Source organism: Calonectris borealis, chromosome 37 (genome assembly GCF_964195595.1).
Source record: "Calonectris borealis chromosome 37, bCalBor7.hap1.2, whole genome shotgun sequence".
In the NCBI taxonomy this organism is placed as follows: domain Eukaryota; kingdom Metazoa; phylum Chordata; class Aves; order Procellariiformes; family Procellariidae; genus Calonectris; species Calonectris borealis.
In genome coordinates, this window is record NC_134348.1 from 568,697 (window position 1) to 588,272 (window position 19,576).

General features: G+C 65.9%; 2 protein-coding genes and 1 long non-coding RNA gene across 4 annotated transcripts in view; all 3 read left to right on the plus strand.

The window, feature by feature from the left end:
• The window catches only part of LOC142074489 (neurexin-2-beta-like), a 15,649-nt gene extending 14,231 nt beyond the window's left edge, over positions 1-1,418 (plus strand). Inside the window, 2 exon segments of the mRNA XM_075135139.1 lie at positions 286-296; positions 396-1,418. Coding sequence (XP_074991240.1) covers positions 286-296; positions 396-1,025 — 641 coding nt within the window. The 3' untranslated portion in view covers positions 1,026-1,418.
• Positions 1,419-2,947: 1,529 nt separating this feature from the next.
• Positions 2,948-10,084, plus strand: FRMD8 (FERM domain containing 8; the record flags this gene model as incomplete). The annotated part of the gene is made up of 9 exons (XM_075135140.1): positions 2,948-3,152; positions 5,167-5,268; positions 5,859-5,917; positions 6,015-6,181; positions 7,033-7,230; positions 8,148-8,271; positions 8,433-8,618; positions 9,398-9,611; positions 9,799-10,084. Coding segments are annotated over 9 exons (1,365 nt in total), but the record flags the coding sequence as incomplete, so codon positions are not given.
• Positions 10,085-11,238: 1,154 nt separating this feature from the next.
• Positions 11,239-14,165, plus strand: LOC142074540 (uncharacterized). Of its 2 annotated transcripts, none has more exons than XR_012670628.1 (2): positions 11,239-11,597; positions 12,567-14,165. It is a non-coding gene; the product is annotated as an uncharacterized LOC142074540 (long non-coding RNA). The 2 variants fall into 2 exon arrangements; XR_012670627.1 differs by lacking the exon at positions 11,239-11,597 and adding an exon at positions 11,641-11,831.
• The last annotated feature ends 5,411 nt before the right edge of the window (positions 14,166-19,576 follow it).

Here is a 19,576-nt window from a genome sequence, read left to right on the forward strand (position 1 = left end):
CCTTCCTTCCTGCAATTTCTTTTTCCTCCACGCTAAAATCACCCGGCCCCATCCCGCGATGTAAGTTGACGGCAGCGCCGCGGTTTGCTCTTAAAAAAAACGAGAAAAAAAAAAAAAAGCGAGAATTAGCTAAAAAAAGATAATAATAATGCTAATAGTAACGGCGAGAAGCGGCGGCGGCGGCGGCAGCGGTGGGGGGGGCTCGGGGGGCCGGGGGGGCCGGCGGCGGGGGCTGACGCGGGGCCCCCCCTCTCCGGCCCCCCCGTCTCGTTTCTGTCTCCGCAGGCGGCGAGCTGGTGCTGCCGGCGTCCCCGGCGGGCGGCGGGCCGGCGTCCCCCCCGCCCCCCCCCCCGGCCTCCCCCCGCACCCCCCCCGGCTGCGGCCCCGACTGCGAGGAGCCCTCGGGCTTCGCCTCGGGGGAGGCGGCCGACCCCAACCTGCCGCCGGCCGACGACGAGGACTTCGCGGGCCACGGCGGTGACATCACCGCCCCCCGCCGCGACGACGTCACCGCCGACGTCATCACCGACGCCAACGACGACGCGGTCACCGTCCCCACCGTCGTGGCCGTCCCGTTGCCGGGCCTGGTGCCGGCGGGCGAGCGGCACCCGCGGGAGGGGGGCGCGGGGCGTGGGCGGGTGACGGCCGCCCCAGTCACCCGCCGTCCCGCTGTCCCCACAGCCGCCGCGCCGGGTGCCGTGGAAGTGGTGCGGGAGGCGGGCGGCACCACCGGCATGGTGGTGGGCATCGTGGCCGCCGCCGCCCTCTGCATCCTCATCCTCCTCTACGCCATGTACAAGTACCGCAACAGGGACGAAGGCTCCTACCAGGTGGACCAGAGCCGCCACTACATCGGGGCCGCCCCCCCCGCCGCCGCCGCCGCCGCCGCCGCCGGAACCCCGGGGGGGGTCCCCAACGCCGCCGCCCCCCCCGGCGGGGGGACCCCCAAGGAGAAGGTGCCCCCCGCCCCCCCCAAGGCGCCCGGCAAGGCCCGACGCAACAAGGACAAGGAGTACTATGTCTGACGGGGGGACGCGCCCCGTCCCCCCCCAAATCGGGCCGTCACCCGCCTCCTCGACCCCCCCACGGGTGGCACCGGCACCCCCGGGTGGCACCTCTGTGGTCGTGTGTGTCCCCCCCAAGGGCAAAGGGGGCGCGGGGGGGGTCCCCGCGCGCCCGGGGGGCGTCCGAGGGGCCTGAGGGGTGCGGGCCCCCCCACCCCGCCCCACCCCTTTTAATTGGTTTTTTTACCGCCCCCCGGGTCTTTCTTTGGGTTTATTTTTTAATTTCTAAAGCCCCGGTCGGGGTCGGGACCCGCCGGGTCCCCTGCCCCCCTCGGGGCCCCCCACCCGCCCCCCCCAAGACCCCCGGGCCCCTCCGCCGCGCACAGAGGAATACACGGTTCTATACTTCGTACAGCGGCTCCGCCTCTTCCTGCGCCGCCCCCGGGACCCCCGGGACCCCCCGAGACCCCTCCGGGACCCCCCGAGACCCCCCTGGGGGGGTCCCAGCCCTCCGGGTCCTCCCCGCCGCCAGGGGGAGCCGCCGCCGCCTCCTCCTCTGGCCGCCCGCGGGGCGGGGCGGGGCGGGGAGTGACGTCCCGGGGCGCGGCTCCTCCCCCTGCACCCGCGGCGCTTCCGCCCGGCGCGGGAACGGCGCGCGGAACGCCCGGAGCCCTGACCCCGGCGTGACCCCGCGCTGACCCCGGCGTGACCCTCCCCGCCGCGACCCCGCCCTGACCCCGGCCCCGCGCATGGAGGGGGAGGGGGCGCCCGCGCCCCCCGGCGCTGCCGGTGAGGGGGCGGGGCCCGGACGCCGGGGTCCGCTGGGGGCGGGGCTGTTGGGCCCGGACGCCGGGGGCCCGGGGGGCGGTGGGGCCCCGGGGGGGGGCTGGGGGTCCCCGGGGGGGCGGTGGGGCCCGGACACCTGGGTGCCCCGGGCGGCTGTGGGTCAGCCGGACGCCCGGGTCCCTTTGGGGGGGTGCCGGTGGGTGCCGGCCCCGGGGGGGGAGGTCGGTGAGTCCCCGTGGGTGCCGGTGTGTCCCGGGGTGACCTGTGGGTCCCCGTGGGGTGACCCGTGGGTCCCGGTGTGACACCCCCCCCAGCCCCCGCCGCGCTGCCGGACGGCTCGGGGGTGCCGGTAGGTCCCGGTGTGTCCCCGTGGGTCCCTCTGGGGTCCCCGTGGGGTGACCCGTGGGTCCCGGTGTGTCCCCGTGGGCTGACGCGCTCCCCCCAGCCCCCGCCGCGCTGCTGTTCCTGCCGGACGGCTCGGGGGTGCCGGTGGGTCCCGGTGGGGTCCCCGCGGGTGCCTGTGGGGTGACCTGTGGGGTGACCTGTGGGTCCCTCCGGGGTCCCCGTGGGGTGTCCCGCGGGCTGACGCGCTCCCCCCAGCCCCCGCCGCGCTGCTGTTCCTGCCGGACGGCTCGGGGGTGCCGGTGGGTCCCGGTGGGGTCCCGCGGGTGCCTGTGGGGTGACCTGTGGGTCCCTCCGGGGTCCCCGTGGGGTGTCCCGCGGGCTGACGCGCTCCCCCCAGCCCCCGCCGCGCTGCTGTTCCTGCCGGACGGCTCGGGGGTGCCGGTGGGTCCCGGTGGGGTCCCCGCGGGTGCCTGTGGGGTGACCTGTGGGGTGACCTGTGGGTCCCTCCGGGGTCCCCGTGGGGTGTCCCGCGGGCTGACGCGCTCCCCCCAGCCCCCGCCGCGCTGCTGTTCCTGCCGGACGGCTCGGGGGTGCCGGTGGGTCCCGGTGGGGTCCCGCGGGTGCCTGTGGGGTGACCTGTGGGTCCCTCCGGGGTCCCCGTGGGGTGTCCCGCGGGCTGACGCGCTCCCCCCAGCCCCCGCCGCGCTGCTGTTCCTGCCGGACGGCTCGGGGGTGCCGGTGGGTCCCGGTGGGGTCCCCGCGGGTGCCTGTGGGGTGACCTGTGGGGTGACCTGTGGGTCCCTCCGGGGTCCCCGTGGGGTGTCCCGCGGGCTGACGCGCTCCCCCCAGCCCCCGCCGCGCTGCTGTTCCTGCCGGACGGCTCGGGGGTGCCGCTGGCGCTGGAGCCGCCGCCGGGGCCCGCGGCCGGGGAGCTGCTGCGCCGCCTGCAGGGGGCGCTGCGCCTCCCGCCCGCCGCCAGCGAGGCGCTGGCGCTGTGGCTCGTCTCGCCCCTGCTGGGTGAGGGGGGCGGGGCCCCGGGGGGCGGGGGCGGGGGGCCGGCCCCGGGGGCGCTGTGGGTCGGACGGGGGGGTCCATTCCCGGGGGCCCGTGGAGTCTGGTAAGGGCCCGGGTCCCTGGGTGGCCGTGGGTCCTGGGTGGCCGTGGGTCCTGGGTGGCCATGGGTGGCCATGGGTCCCTGGGTGGCCGTGGGTCCTGGGTGGCCATGGGTCCCTGGGTGGCCGTGGGTCCTGGGTGGCCATGGGTCCTGGGTGGCTGTGGGTGGCCATGGGTCCCTGGGTGGCTGTGGGTCCTGGGTAGCCATGGGTCCTGGGTGGCCATGGGTGGCCATGGGTCCTGGGTGGCCATGGGTAGCCATGGGTCCTGGGTGGCTGTGGGTGGCCATGGGTCCCTGGGTGGCCGTGGGTCCTGGGTGGCCATGGGTCCTGGGTGGCCATGGGTGGCCATGGGTCCCTGGGTGGCCGTGGGTGGCCATGGGTCCTGGGTGGCCATGGGTCCCTGGGTGGCTGTGGGTCCTGGGTGGCCATGGGTCCCTGGGTGGCTGTGGGTGGCCGTGGGTCTATGGGTGGCTGTGGGTGGCCGTGAGTCCCTGGGTGGCCATGGGTGGCCATGGGTCCCTGGGTGGCCGTGGGTCCTGGGTGGCCATGGGTGGCCATGGGTCCCTGGGTGGCTGTGGGTGGCCGTGAGTCCCTGGGTGGCCATGGGTGGCCATGGGTCCCTGGGTGGCTGTGGGTCCTGGGTAGCCATGGGTCCTGGGTGGCTGTGGGTGGCCATGGGTCCCTGGATGGCCATGGGTGGCCATGGGTCCCTGGGTGGCTGTGGGTCCTGGGTGGCCATGGGTCCATGGGTGGCTGTGGGTGGCCATGGGTCCCTGGGTGGCTGTGGGTCTATGGGTGGCCATGGGTCCCTGGGTGGCTGTGGGTGGCCGTGGGTCCCTGGATGGCCATGGGTGGCCATGGGTCCCTGGGTGGCTGTGGGTCCTGGGTGGCTGTGGGTCCTGGGTGGCCATGGGTCCATGGGTGGCTGTGGGTGGCCGTGGGTCCCTGGGTGGCCGTGGGTCTATGGGTGGCCATGGGTCCATGGGTGGCTGTGGGTGGCCGTGGGTCCTGGGTGGCCATGGGTCTATGGGTGGCCATGGGTCCATGGGTGGCTGTGGGTGGCCGTGGGTCCCTGGGTGGCCGTGGGTCTATGGGTGGCCGTGGGTCCCTGGGTGGCCGTGGGTCTATGGGTGGCCATGGGTCCATAGGTGGCTGTGGGTGGCCATGGGTCCCTGGGTGGCCATGGGTCCATGGGTGGCTGTGGGTGGCTGTGGGTCCTGGGTGGCCGTGGGTTGCAGGTGGCTGTGGGTAGCTGTGGGTCCATGGGTCCCAGGTGGCCATGGACGGCTGTAGGTCCCTGGATGGCCATGGGTCCTGGGTGGCCATGGGTGGCTGTGGGTGACCATGGGTGGCGGGTGGCTGTGGGTCCCAGGTGGCCATGGGTGGCTGTGGGTGGCGGGTGGCTGTGGGTCCCAGGGGGCTGTGGGTCCCAGGTGGCCATGGATGGCTGTAGGTCCCTGGATGGCCATGGGTCCTGGGTGACCATGGGTGGCGGGTGGCTGTGGGTCCCAGGTGGCCGTGGGTGGCCGTGGGTGGCGGGTGGCCATGGGTCATGGGTGGCCATGGGTCATGGGTGGCTGTGGGTGGCGGGTGGCTGTGGGTCCCAGGGGGCTGTGGGTCCCAGGTGGCCATGGATGGCTGTAGGTCCCTGGATGGCCATGGGTCCTGGGTGGCTGTGGGTGGTGGGTGGCTGTGGGTCCCAGGTGGCCGTGGGTGGCGGGTGGCCATGGGTCCTGGGTGGCTGTGGGTGGCGGGTGGCTGTGGGTCCCAGGTGGCCGTGGGTGGCGGGTGGCCATGGGTCATGGGTGGCCATGGGTCATGGGTGGCTGTGGGTGCTGGGTGGCTGTGGGTGGCGGGTGGCTGTGGGTCCCGGGTGGCCGCGGGTGGCCGCGGGTGCCAGCCTGCCGCCCCCCCAGAGGTGCAGCTGAAGCCGCGGCACCGTCCCCTGCGCCTGGTGCGGCAGTGGCCGGAGCTGCTGCTGCGCTTCAGCCTCGGCTCCCACGCCGACATCGCCCAGGGTGAGCCCCGCGCCCCGCCGGGGGGCCCCGGGGTGGGGGGTCCCCGGGGTGGGGCGGCCCCGGGGTGGGGTCCCCGGGGTGGGGCGGCCCCGGGGTGGGGTCCCCGGGGTGGGGGGTCCCTGGGCTGGGGGGGTCCCCGAGGTGGGGGGGTCCCTGGAGTCGGGGTTCCCCAGGGTGGCAGGGTCACCCTGGGGTGAGGGGGTCACTGGGCTGGGGGGTTCCCCAGGGTGGCAGGGTCACCCTGGGGTGGGGGGGTCCCCGGGGTGGGGCGGCCCCGGGGTGGGGGGTCCCCGGGGTGGGGGGTCCCCGGGGTGGGGCGGCCCCGGAGTGGGGGGGTCCCCGGGGTGGGGGGTCCCTGGGCCTGGGGGGTCCCCGAGGTGGGGGGGTCCCTGGAGTCGGGGGTCCCCAGGGTGGCAGAGTCACCCTGGGGTGAGGGGATCACTGGGCTGGGGGGTTCCCCAGGGTGGCAGGGTCACCCTGGGGTGGGGGGTCCCTGGGGTGGGGTTCCCGGGGGGGTCCCCAGGGTGGGGGGTCCCCGGGGCGGGGTCCCCGGACGCCGGGGTCCCCTCTCACGCCCCCCCGCCCCCCAGACGAGCCCTGCCTGCAGCTGCGCAGGAACGTCTTCTTCCCCAAGGGCAAGGAGCTGGAGGTGAGCGGGGCCGGGACCCCCACCCGCATGCGGGGTCCTGGGGGGGCCCCTGAGGGGGTCGCGGGGCGACGCGCGGGGTGACGGTGGGTCCCCGCAGCTGGAGGAGGAGGAGCTGCTGCGGCTGCTGTACGAGGAGGCGCGGGGGAACCTGCTGGGGGGGCGCTACCCCGTGGACCCCCCCGACGGGGAGGAGCTGGGGGCCCTGGCCTGCCGCCTGCGCCTGGGCCCCTTCCAGCCCGGCCGCCACACGGCCCACAGCCTGCGGTCAGCACCCGCCCCCGGCACCCCGACCCCGGCACCCCGACACCCCGACCCTGGCACCCGACCCCCGGCACCCCGACCCCGGCACCCCGACACCCCGACCCCGGCACCTCAACCCCCGGCACCCCGACCCCGACCCCCCGACCCCGGCACCCCGACCCCGGCACCTCAACCCCCGGCACCCCGACACCCCGACCCTGGCACCTCAACCCCCGGCACCCCGACCCCGACACCCCGACACCCCGACACCCCGACCCCGGCACCCCGGCACCCCGACACCCCGACCCTGGCACCTCAACCCCCGGCACCCCGACCCCAGCACCCCGACCCCGGCACCCCGACCCCGGCACCCCGACACCCCGACCCTGGCACCTCGACCCCCGGCACCTGACCCCCGGCACCCTGACCCCGGCACCCGACCCCCGACACCCCGACCCCAGCACCCCGACCCTGGCACCCCGACCCCCGGCACCTCGACCCCCGGCACCCCGATCCTGGCACCCCGACCCCCGACACCCCAACCCTGGCACCCGACCCCCGACACCCCGACCCCGGCACCTCGACCCCGGCACCCGACCCCCGACACCCCAACCCCCGGCACCTCGACCCCGGCACCCCGACCCCGACACCCCGACCCCGGCACCCCGACCCCAGCACCTCGACCCCCGGCACCTCGACCCCCGGCACCCCGACACCTGGCACCCCACCCGTGGCACCCCCACCCCTGGCACCCCACCCCTGGCACCCCACCCCTGGCACCCCACCCCATGGCCCCCCACCCCCCCAGCACCCACCCCGTGGCCCCAATGCCCAGCCCCCCCCTCGCGCAGCCCCTCACGCCCTCCCCCCCCCAGGCCACTGCTGGGGGAGCTGCTGCCGCCACCCCCGGGGCGGGGGGGGCTGTGGGGGGCCCTGCGCCGGTGGGGCCCCCGCCCGCCCCCCCCCGAGGAGGGGCTGCTCCGGGCCTTCGCCCGCACCCCCGGCCCCCAGGCCCCCCCCGCCGCCCTCTACCGCGCCTTCCTGCGCCGCTGCCACGCCCTGCCCTACTATGGGTGAGTGGGGGCCCTGCCCCACGGACCCCCCCGCGGACCCCCAGGGACCCCGGGGACCCCAGCGCCTGGGCCCCAGGGACCCCCAGGGACCCCCGTGTCTGGGCCCCAGGGACCCCCACGGATGCCCAGGGACCCCAGTGTCCGGGCCCCACAGACCCCCAGGGACCCCTGGGGACCCCAGCATCTGGGCCCCACAGACCCCCAGGGACCCCCGGGGACCCCAGCATCCAGGCCCCACAGACCCTCAGGGACCCCCAGGGACCCCAATGTCTGGGCCCCAGGGACCCCCAGGGACCCCCAGAGACCGCAGCATCTGGGCCCCAATGGACCCCTAGGGACCCCAGCGTCCCGGGCCCCACGGACCCCCAGGGACCCCAGTGTCCAGGGACCCCCAGGGACCCCAGCGTCCAGGCCCCAAGGACCCCCAGGGACCCCAGCGTCCGGGCCCCAGGGACCCCCAGGGACCCCAGCGTCCAGGCCCCAAGGACCCCCAGGGACCCCAGCGTCCGGGCCCCAGGGACCCCCAGGGACCCCAGTGTCCAGGGACCCCAGCGTCCAGGCCCCAAGGACCCCCAGGGACCCCAGTGTCCAGGGACCCCAGCGTCCAGGCCCCAAGGACCCCAGGGACCCCAGCGTCCGGGCCCCAGGGACCCCCAGGGACCCCAGTGTCCAGGGACCCCAGCGTCCAGGCCCCAAGGACCCCAGGGACCCCAGCGTCCGGGCCCCAGGGACCCCCAGGGACCCCAGCGTCCAGGCCCCAAGGACCCCAGGGACCCCAGCGTCCGGGCCCCAAGGACCCCCAGGGACCCCAGTGTCCAGGCCCCACAGCCACCCAGGGGACCCCGGTGTCCGGGCAGGGACGCCCCCCGCTTGCGCCCCACAAGTGCACCCGGGGACCCAGGCATCCCCCCCCCCAGGTGCGCCTTCTTCCCGGGGGCCATCGACCGCCCCCCCGGGGGGCTGCTGGCCCGGGGGGGGCTGCGGCCCGTCAGCGTCGCCGTGGGGCTGGAGGGCGTCACCATCATCGACCCCCGGGAGAAGGTAACGGGGGGGGCTGCGGGGCAGGGTCGGTGCTGGGGGGGGTCTATGGGGCAGGATCAGGCCCGTAGTGGGGGCTGGGGGCGGGCTGGGGGCTGGGGGGCGGGTTGGGGGGCGTCACGGGGCAGGGGGGGACGCCGCGGGGCTGACCCCTGCCCCCCCAGCACGTGCTGCTGACGCTGACCTTCCCCGAGCTGTGCTGGGAGCTGGTGGGCGCCGTGGGGCAGGAGGGGGACGGCGCCGTGGGGCAGGAGGGGGACGCCGTGGGGCCCCCCCAGCTGTGGCTGGAGTTCGACGGCGACCACGAGGGTGCCCCCGTCAACCGCCTGCTGCGGGTGTTCTCCCCCCAGGTCAGACCCACGGCCGCGACCCACAGATCCCCACGGGGGGGGGGCGGGGGCGGTGGGGGAGCAGTGGGGCGCAGCTGGGCCCTCCCAGAGTGGTTGGGGGGCAGTGGGGAGCAGTTGGGGGGCAGTGGGGGCTGTTGGGGAGCAGTGGGGAGCAATTTGGGCCACTGGGGGCTGTAGGGGGGCACTTGTGGGGCAGTGGGGGGTGTTTGGGGGGCATTGGGGGGTATTGGGGAGCAGTTGGGGGGCAGCAGGGGGTGTTGGGGAGCAGTGGGGAGCAATTTGGGCCACTGGGGGCTGTTGGGGGGCACTTGTGGGGCAGTGGGGGGTGTTTGGGAGGCACTGGGGAGCAGTTGGGGGGCACTTGTGGGGCAGTGGGGGGTGTTGGGGGGCACTGGGGAGCAGTTGGGGGGCAGTGGGGGTTGTTGGGGGGCACTGGGGAGCAGTGGGGGGGCAATGGGGGGTGTTGGGAGGCACTGGGGAGCAGTGGGGGGGCAGTGGGGGGTGTTGGGGGGCACTGGGGAGCAGTGGGGGGGCAGTGGGGTTGTTGGGGGGCACTGAGGAGCAGTGGGGGGGCAGTGGGGGGTGTTGGGGGGCACTGGGGGGCAGTGGGGGGGCAATGGGGGTTGTTGGGGGCACTGGGGAGCAGTGGGGGGGCAGTGGGGGGTGTTGGGGGGCACTGGGGAGCAGTGGGGGGGCAGTGGGGGTTGTTGGGGGCACTGGGGAGCAGTTGGGGGGCAGCGGGGGGGGCGGGGGGCTCCGCGTGCTGACCTCGCCCGCAGGCAGAGCTGATGAGCGCCCTCATCGAGTGCTGCATCGAGCTGGGGGGGCCGGGCCCGCCCCCGCCCGCCCCGGGGCCGCCGCCCCCCCCCGCGACCGAGGCCGAGGCCGAGGCGGAGGCGGAGACCCCCGCGCGGGGCGCCCCCTTGCGGCGGCAGGAGAGCGTCACCCGCCCGCGCCTCCAGCGCCTGGCGACCATCGACTACGTGCAGGAGGGTGGGACGGGGGGCACGGGGGGGACCCGGGGGGGCCCGGGGGGGGGCCGGGGGAACGTGGGGGGGACCCTGGCATCGGGGGGGGGGAGGGGGGACCTGGGACTTGGGGGGCCCGCATGGCACCCGGGGGGGGGACACACACGGGGGGGTGGAGGCCTGCGCTGACCCCCCCGTGTGTCCCCCCCCAGGGCAGGAGCTGCGGCGGGTGAAGCCCCCCCGGCGCTCGGGGTCCTTCTTCGGGCGGGGGGGGGGCTCCTACACCCCCGTGTCAGGGGGGGCCGGGCTGGAGCAGGGCTGAGCCCCCCCCCTCCAGCACAGACTGGGAGCACTGGGAGCTCCCCCCCGCTGGACTGGGGGTACTGGGAGCCCCCCCAGCGCAGACTGGGAGCACTGGGAGTCCCCAGCGAGGGACCTGACCCCGGAGGGACCCAGCCGTCTGGGACCCCCCCACCTTGTACCGACCCCCCCCGCACACTAATAAACTGCACAGGGACACGGGCGTCACCGTCACCCCCGGGCCCCCCCGCGGGTTTGGGGCCGATTCAGGGCGGTTTGGGACATCAGAGGGGTTTGGGGCAGATCAGGGCCGGTTTGGGGCAGATCGGGGCAGTTTGGAACTCGTTTGGGACATTTTGGGGCGGTTTGGGGCAGATTTTAGGCTAATTCAGGGCAGTTTAAGGCTAATTCTGGGCATTTTGGGGCTAATTCAGGGTGGTTTGGGGCCGATGGGTGGGCAGCGTTGCCAAATGGCGGCCCCACGTGACGGCGGCCATTTTAGGGCTGGGGGTGGACACGCGTGTGTGCGTGTCACGGGGGACATGCGTGTGTGTGTGTCACGGGGCCTCGTGTTTCACAGGGCAGCCTCCCCTCATTAGCGCTAACCTAACGAGCACCTCGACGCCGCCTGCACCTCGCTCACCCCGTAGCCTCCTTTGGGGCAAATCCAGCCGATTTAGGGTCGCTGCTCTCCTCTCCCATCCAGCCTTCGCGGCCCTGGGCACAAAAACACCCCAAAATTCAACTATTTCGCTGTTTAACCCCATTTTCCCCCTCGCTCCCCGCCAGCCAGGGGCTATTTTTAACCAACCGTACCGTATTGTTTTTACAAATAAAGCCCCAGAACACCCCCGGCTCTGCGGCAAAACTGCCTCAGCTCCAGGTAACTTTTTAAGGGAGAATCTGTGATTTGGGAAAGCTTCGTGCTCTGAAAGGGGGGTTTAAGTGTTATTGGGGCTTAAGTGACACGGGTGAACACCGGCTGTGAAATCGAGCAGGTTTACAAACCGAGAAGGGGGAAAACATATAAATATTTGGGGAGATAAAGTAAACACTTTGGCGAATGGCTTCCTGAGGGAGACCGCGAGGACTCGCCGTCCCCTCCCCCCTTCCCTCAGAGGGAGGACGGGACGTCCTTGTGAGCGAACGCCATTTTGGGTCGGTGGAGCGGCTCGTTTCTGAATAAAATGGGGTTTTTCGGTTAGGGAACCGCCAGGGACGTGCCCCGGCGCTGGGCTGAGCGGCGGTTTCGGCGGCATTTGGGCCAAAGGTCGCGCTTTGCCCGAGGGACGGGCTCCGCGGCGGGAGGGCACCCATTTTCTGAGGTAAAATCAAGGGGGAAAGGGGTTTTTTTTTTTACTTTTTCGTCTCTCCCGGCTCCTCGCTGCAAGCGGGGGATGGGGCTCCGCGTCGGCTGAGCCCCCCCCCCCATTTGGGGGAGGGGAGGGAAGGAGCGAGCGCGCCCTGCGCCCGCCCCCGCCGCCGCCCCCGCGGCCACTGCGGCAGGAGAGGCGGGCGGGGCGGTGGGCGGGGCGAGCGGGGCGCATGCGCAGTGTCGCGCTGCGCCACCCGCAGCGGCCCGGCCGGCCGGCGCCGGTTAGAGCCGGCCGGTGCCGCGTCACCGCCGGCGCCGCCTCAGCGCGTATCCCTCCGCCGGCCGGGCCCGCCCCCCAAATGCCTGTTTTTTTGCCTGTAAATGGGCGTGGAGGAGGTATAAACTTAAAGTTAAAGCTCGGGGGGAGGGGCAGCGAAGGGGGGGAGGGGGTTTTGTGCCGTTTTAGCGGCGGTTTGGGGGTCCCCGGTTGGGATGAGTGCGAGGAACGCGGTACAGTACCCCTCTCCCCTCTTTCCTGAGGTAATTTTTGTGTGAAAAGTCGTTAAAAAGGGCTGGTTTCCAAGAGGGAGAAAAGCCTCAGGAAAAGGGTGCCTTCAGGATGCAAGAAGGGTGAGGAATTGGGGGGGTTCACCCCAAAACCCTGTGGAGAGCGGGCTGGGGAGGGAGGTGGAGGAGCCCCCACCTTGTGGGCTCAAAAAGGGGCTGACTGCCTAAAAGAAGCAGCTGAACAACTGCAGGTTTCAGCTTGCTGCTGTTTTTTGAGGCCTCCCCCACGGTTCTGTGCTGAGTCGGGGCCAAAATCTGTACCCTGGGCCTCAAAACCGGCTTAAATTGGCCTAATAATGCTGGCAGAGCTGTTGGGCCTCTTTTGGGCTCATTTTGAGGATTTTTAGTGCTATCCCAGTTAAAAAAACCCAATACGCTTTTTCACCCAGCAGTGCCTTCTTACTCTTTTTTTTTCTGATAAAACCCCGGGTTTTGGTGAAAACCAGGTTCACCTTTCCGATGGAAAATGCCTTAAAATGGACTCTCCAGGCCCACCCCTGAGGGAAAAACAGCTTTTGGGGGCATTTCCATGCAGAAACATGAACTCTGGCCATGTCGCGGCCGATAAAATAATTTTAAAGCTGAAATCGGGGGGGGGGTTGGGTGGGTATGTCCTTAAAAACAGCCAGAAATGGGCAAAAATCATCACTGAGGTGAATTCCCCCGCCAAAATACAGTTGTGAGCAAGGGGAGGCGTCTTCCTACAGCAGAAATGGTGGAAAAACCCTGGTTTTGTGGGTCTTAGTGGCAGAATAATGCAACAAAATAATAATAACAGCAAAACGTCTTCTCCCGCAGGAAACGCCCTGGAAACGCGGTGGAAAAACTCGCCCTGTGCCTGCTGAATGCCTCGTTGGCTTCGTCAGCGGCTTTAATTAGCCCTGGATCGGCTTTAATTACAGGTTTCGGGGCGGGGGGGTGTCCTCTCCGCCAGCACTTTTGGGGTGTCGTTTCCTGCCCGGAAACACCTCAAAATGCCACAAAAGGGGATTTTTTTTTTCACCAGGTTGACAACAGGCTGTGCCATGACTCAGCACGGCCTTGAAATTGTGTGAAATGCAGAGATTTTTGGTGTATTTTCATGGAAAGGAAGAAGTCAAAAAGGGCCGTTTAGGCTTTGCTAGAAAGGGGAGAAAATAATTGTAAAAAAAAAAAAAAAAGGTTTGTTCAGGCTTTGCTAGAAGTGGTCAAAATATTTATTAAAAAAAGGGTTGTTTGGGCTTTTCTGGAAAGGGGTGAAGATAAATGTTAAAAAAGGGTCGTTTGAGCTTTGCTGGAAACAAGGGAAATAGGTGAAAAAAAGGGTTTCTGGGGTCTGTGTGTCCCCCTCAAGAGCCAAGCAGCGCGCCCCTTTCTTCCCGAGATTCGTGACCGTTTTGGGGAGAAAAGGAGCCTTTTTTGGAAGGGCCCGGACCCATGACGCAGCAAGAGCAAAAACGATGTTAGATATTACTAAATAACGAGAATGCTCTAAAATCGTCCAGAAAGGTCAGAGCGGGGTTTTTTTGTCCAGAAGAGGCAAAATCGAGCAGAAAGTTGGTGTTAAATTTAACCATTTTCATGCTAAAACAGACGGGGCGGCCGACTGCCTCCCACTGCCGGGATGATTTATGGGGAAAAAAAGAAAAAAAAGAAAAAGGGAAAAAAAAAAAAAAGGAGGAGGTTTTTTCGCATGCTGGAACAGGATTGATTTTTTTTGGCCGCTGCCCTTTTTTGGCGATTTTGGGGACTATTTCTTTGGCCCCCCCGCGGAGGCGGCTGCGGCAGCGCTGACGTGGATCGGCTTTATAACGGGGGGGCCCAGCGCGGGCGGGCGGCTCTGCGAGGAAACAGCCCCAAATCGCGATTAATTCTTGCGGTAACGGCGATTCCCTCGGCGGGAAGAGCCAGAGCCGGCTGCGGCGCTTCTCCGGCGGTGAAAAAAGCTCTTAAAGCTGCTTTATTTTTAAAAAAAAGCTCTTAAAGCTGCTTTATTTAAAGAAAAAATGATGGGAAAGCTGTTTCCTGTAAAGAAAAAAAAGCTCTTAAAGCTGTTTTCTTTTTCTGAATTCTTAAAATCTGGCAATTCAATCGCTTGGGAAAGCCGGAGCGAGCTTGGGTACTTTTTTTAATGAAAAGCTCTCAAAGCTGCTTTATTAAAAAAAAAAAAGCTCTTAAAGCTGTTTTCTTTTTAAAAAAGCTCTTAAAGCTGTTTTATTTTTTAAAAACTAAGCTCTTAAAGCTGTTTTCTTAAAAAAACGAAGCTCTTAAGGCTGTTTTCTTTTAAGAAAGAGAAGCTTTCGAAGCAGTTTTATTTTTTTTAATTCTTAAAATACTGTCATTTGATAGTTTAGAAAAGCCGGAGCGAGCTAGGGCGCTTTTTTAATGAAAAAAAGCTTTCAAAGCTGCTTTACTTTTTTTTTAAAAAAAAAAAGCGCTCTTAAAGCTGTTTTCTTTTAAAAAAAGCTCTTAAAGCTGTTTTAAGTTTTTTTAACAAGCTCCTAAAGCTGCTTTCTTTAAGGAAAAGCTGTTACAGCTTTTTTCCTTGTTTCTCCTACGAAGCAGCGCCGGGCCGGGGGAGCGCAGGTTGGGTGCGGGTGTGGATGTTTCGGGAGAGTTTGGGGTGAAATGCGGCATTTTAAGACAAGACAGAAGATTGCTGGCAAAGGAAGATGGATTGAGAGAGGAGATAATTGGGGGAAAAAAAGGAAAAATCAAGAGCGAAGATAAACCTTGGCAGGGAGCGAGATTAACGGCTTGAAGAGAGAAATGAGGGAGTTCAATTTTTTTTTTTTTTCCCCCAGCCGGGGCCGCTGGGGGAAAAAAAGGACTTTTTTGGTAAAAGGCGGCGGCTGGTGGCCGGGAAGGAGGCGCTGGGCAGGGCAACCCCGGGGAAGAGGAGAAAGAAGTGAGAAAAGAGGAAAAAAGAGAGAAAAGAGGAAAAAAAAAAGAGCCAGGGCAAGTTGGCGAAGCTGGAGGAAATAAATCTTAAAAATTAAGAGCCCGTGGAGATGGGTGAAGCTGGAGGAGAAAATAGAGGGGAAAAAAGAGAGAAAAGAGAGAAAAAAGAGAGAAAATAGAGGAGAAAAGAGAGAAAAACAGAAAATAGAGAAAAGAAAAAATAATCTGCTGGAAATTGGAGAAGATAGAAAAAAAAGAAAAATCAGAGGAGCCAGTGGAAATTGGTGAAGCTAGAGGAGGAAAGAGGAAAAAAACCAGGCAAAAATGAGAAAAAAGAAAGAAACAAAAGAGGAGAAAAAAAAAAAGAGAAAAAATAAAAGAGGAAAGAGATGAAAGAGAAAAAAATAAAGGAGAAAAAAAAAAGGAGAAAAGAAAAAAATAAAGGAGAAAAGAGAAAAAAATACGAGAAAAGAGAAAAAATGAAAATAGAAGAGGAAGTAGAGGGAAAAAAAAGACAAATAAGAAAATGAGGATAAAAGAAAAGAGGAGGAAATAGAGAAAAGAGAAGCGAAGCCAGTGGAAACTGGTGAAACCGGAGAAACTAAATTTATAAAAATGAAGGAAAAAGAAGCGGGAGCCGGAGGAAGGTGGAGAGAGGGAAGAGGCGAGAAAAGAGCCGGTGGAGCAGGAGGAAATTTTAAGGAATTTAAGGAAAAAAACCCCAAACCGGAGCCGGAGCTGGTGGGGCTGGAGGAGGAACTGGCCGGAGGCGGCAGCTGGGTGAGGCCCTTCCCCCCGCTCGTTTTGGGGGGATTCGGGGGGTTTTGGGGGGAGGGGGGGCTCTTGTCGTTGCAGGCGCCGCGGCCGTCGCCCCCACTCCCCCCTTTTTTCTATAAAAACCCCAAGAAACGGGGAAAAATCCCCCCAAACCCCACTCCAGCATCACCAGGCTCCGGCTGTAGCGCTCCGTAGGTCCCGCCTGTCGCCGCAGAGTAAGTGATGAAAAATCTCTTCTTTTTCCCCCAAAAAGGCGACGCGCGGGAGGGGACGGCCGAAACTCTCTGGAAAAGGGGAAAACAGGAAAAAACATGGTTGTTTTTGTGGGGGCGGGGGGTGTGTTTGTCTCGAGTGTTTTTCCCCCCTCAGGAAGGCAGCAAAACGCAGGAAAAAAAAAAGGCAAATAACGGTGAGAAAAATGCCAAGGAAAAATAAAAAGAGACCCCGGGTCTCAGGATTTTACCAAAAAAGGCAAATCCGCACCCAAAGCGCACTCAGGAGCTTTTCTGCAGGGATCTTTGAGGATAAAAACACTGATTTGATTAATGTGGAGCCGGTCAGAAGTAAGATTTTCATTTAATTTGGGTTTTTTGGGGCGTTTCCGTTGGTTTCTGGCTGGTGGAGCTGGGTCAGGGTCCGGCCCGAGGGCGTGGGGGGGGCGGCGCGTTTTGGGCTTGTTTCCGGCCTTTCCGCAGATGCAGAGGTAGGAGGCAGCTTGGAAGAAAAGCCGCTTTTTTCCCCCAAAACGGAACTGGAAAATCAGGATTGCGGCTCGTGCCGAGCGTCCCCAGGAGCTTCCCTTAGGAAAAAATAACGTAAAAAACCCCCCAAACTCCCCCAAAACGCTCGGCGGGGGAGGGGGACGGAGCCGGGCGGGGGGGTGCAATAATTGTATTTTCAGGTTTTCTCCATAAGCAGCAGCAGGATGATTAAATTTAGGCTTTTTCCCCCAAAACGAGCTGTAAGTGTAGGAGTGAGCGAGGGGGGAGCAAAAAAAATTGAGGCAAAAACCCCCAAATCGCTTCATCTGCGACGGTGGCAAGTACCCTCGGCGCGCCCCCAACCCCCCTTCACCAAAATCGCCCGGTTTGGGGTCGGGGGGGAGGAGCTGCGGATTTGGGGCGTTTCCGGCCGTTTTCGGTGTCGCGGGGGTGTCGGGGCGCGGTTGTACCGGTGGGGGGAGCACTGGGTCCCCCCAAATGCGCCGCGTGGCATGTTTGCGCCCCCCTAACCCCGTCACCCTCCCTCCTGGCGCGGAGCGATGCGAAAAACGATGGGTTTTATGGATAAATGCGAAAAAACGGGCTTTTTTACCGCTTTTACCCCAAAAGGTGGCTGACGGGGCGGGGGGGGCTGTGTCTCGCAGGTGTTTTTTCCAGACCCCCCGGCCGGCGCCCGCACCCGCTGCTCCTGCGCCTCCGACTGTAAAGCCGAGGATTCGTAGCCTCAAGCCGCCAGATCGGGGCAAAAAAGCCCCCAAAAGGGTCTGCAGAGACACGTAGGGATTGAAAAAAAAAAAAAAAAAAGGGTATTTCTGCTGCTTTCACCCCAAAAAGTGGGAAATTCCGGCCGGATTTGGGCGCCATGGGGGCGGCGCAGTTTCACCCCGGGCGGGTTTTGCCGCTTTCCCCCCCCAGATCCCCAAATGTGAAAACAAAAAAACCCCAAAAAGGCCAAAACTGCCCTGAAACGTGCAGCGAGTGCCGTTGGCCGGGCCCAGCCCCCAAACTGGGATTTGTAGTGAAAAACGTGGGGTTTTTAAAAAAAAAAAAAAAAAGCTTAGTCAGCGCTTTCGCATGTTGCCTGGGGAGGGGGGAGGCTTTTTTTAACCTTTTTCCCAGGTTTTTTCCCCGAAACGATAGGAGTGAGGAGAAGCCGCAGAATTTTTTGGGGTAGGGAAGAGCTCGGTCGCTCCGGCTGCTCCGGCTGTTGTTCCCGGTGTTGTTCCGATCGTTGTTGTTGTTGTTGTTGTTCTTTCTCTCCCCTCCCCCGCTCTCCCCCCCGCCCTCGACGCAGCGACAGTGCCTAAAACGGTCTCGATCCGCCCCAAAATGGACCATTGGGTACCAAAAATGACTAAAAACTAGAAATGCCCCCCAAAATAAGAGGCAGGAAAGGTGAGCGAGCGGAGTAAGTACCGGCGGGGCCCCTCCACGCCCGGGACGCACCCGACCCAAAATCCCGCTTTCTGAGCCCATTTTGCGCCCGGGATGCGAGCCCGACCCAAAATCCCGCTTTCTGAGCCCATTTTGCGCCCGGGACACATGCGCGACCCAAAATCCCGCTTTCTGAGCCCATTTTGCGCCCGGGACACATGCGCGACCCAAAATCCCGCTTTCTGAGCCCATTTTGCGCCCGGGATGCGAGCCCGACCCAAAATCCTGCTTTCTAAGCCCGTTTTGCAATGGGGACGCATGCCCAACCCAAAATCCCGCTTTCTGAGCCCGTTTTGCGCCCGGGATGCGAGCCCCACCCAAAATCCCGCTTTCTGAGCCCATTTCGCGTCCGGGACGCATGCCCGACCCAAAATGCTGCTTTCTGAACCCATTTCGCGCCCGGGACGTGTGCCTGACCACCCCCCCTTTCTGAGCCCGTTTTGCGCCGGGGAAGCGCCCCGGCCCCAACCCCTCACTTCTTTTAGTTAAACCCCCCCAAACCACCCCCCCCCCCCCCCAAAAAAGCCCCCCGGGGAGGCCCCGCCCCCAGGTTGCTTTTTTGGGGCAGTTTCCTGCTTTTCTGGCAGTTCGGGGGCGCGGCCCCCGGCCGCCGGCGGGGCGGAGCTGCGGGGTGGTGCTGGTTTGGGGCGCAGGACGCGCGGCCCCGAGGTTTTTCTTTTCCTGAGAGAACGCCGTTGTCTCAGGTTTTGCTTTTTCTCCTCCGCACCCAAAAAGGCCAAAAAAAAGCAAAAGGCGCCGGTGGGGGCACCCCCGGGGACCCCCCCGGGGCGGGGTTCGACCCCCCGCGGCGCCCGCTGCCGGCCTGGCTCCTCCTGTCGCGACGGGGACCCCTGTTTCTCGAGGGCCCCCGCCTTGCTTTGGGGACCCCCCCGTATCGTGACAGGGACCCCCATATCGTGATAGGGACCCCTGTATCGCGACAGCACCCCTGTTTCTCTAGGGCCCCCGCCTTGCTTCGGGGAACCCACGATGTGGGGATGAGGCGACCCCGTGTCATGACAGGGACCCCACATGGCCACGGGGGCCCCTTTTTGCAGTAGGGACCCCCCATATCGCGACAGGGACCCCATATCGCGAGAGGGCCCCTCTGTTTCTCTAGGGCCCCCACTTTGCTTTGGGGAACCCACGACACGGGGATGGGGTGATCCTGCGTCGTGACGGGAGCCCCATATCGTGACGGGGGCCCCATGGCTCTTCGAGAACTCCATACCACGGCAGGAACCCCGTATCTCCTTGAAGAGCAATATCGTGATGGGAACCCTGTATCGCGACAGAGACCCTATATCATGACGTGGACCCCGTGGTGCTTCGAGGACTCCGTACCATGACAGGGACCCCATATGGCTTTGAAGACGCCACGTCACGACAGACCCCATATCGTGACAGGGGCCCCGTATCGCGACGGGGACCCCCAGTGACCAATAAACCTGCTGAGACCTGACCGGCCTCGTGTCGTCCCTGGTGCTGGGGGGGGGCGGGGGCGGGGATGACGCGGGGGGCGACGTCACGGGGCTGTGACACCGCCGGCCTGTCGCTGAGACCCGCTACAACGTCAGTGTCCGTTCCCTGTGACGTCACTGCCTGTTCCTGCCAGGCTGGCGGCCTGTTGGTGACGCCACTGCCGCGTGTCCCTCACACCCCCCACCCCGGCCCCGCCCCTCGCCCCTCCCCGGCCCCAGAGGCTCCGTCTCTGACTCCTTCCTCGGCTCCGCCCCTTCCCCGGCCCCTCCCCTCGCTCCTCCCCTTCCCCGCGCGGCTCCGCCCCTGACTCCACCCCCGCCTCCCTGTGGCGGCCTCGTCCGTGACTCCACCCCCGTCTCCCGCTCGCGGCCCCGCCCCGGCTCCACCCCCGTCCCCCAGGCTCCTCCCCAGGCCCCACCCCCGCCCCAGGCACCTCCCCAGACCCCACCCCCGCCCCAGGCTCCTCCCCAGGCCCCACCCCCGCCCCAGGCTCCTCCCCAGGCTCCACCCCCG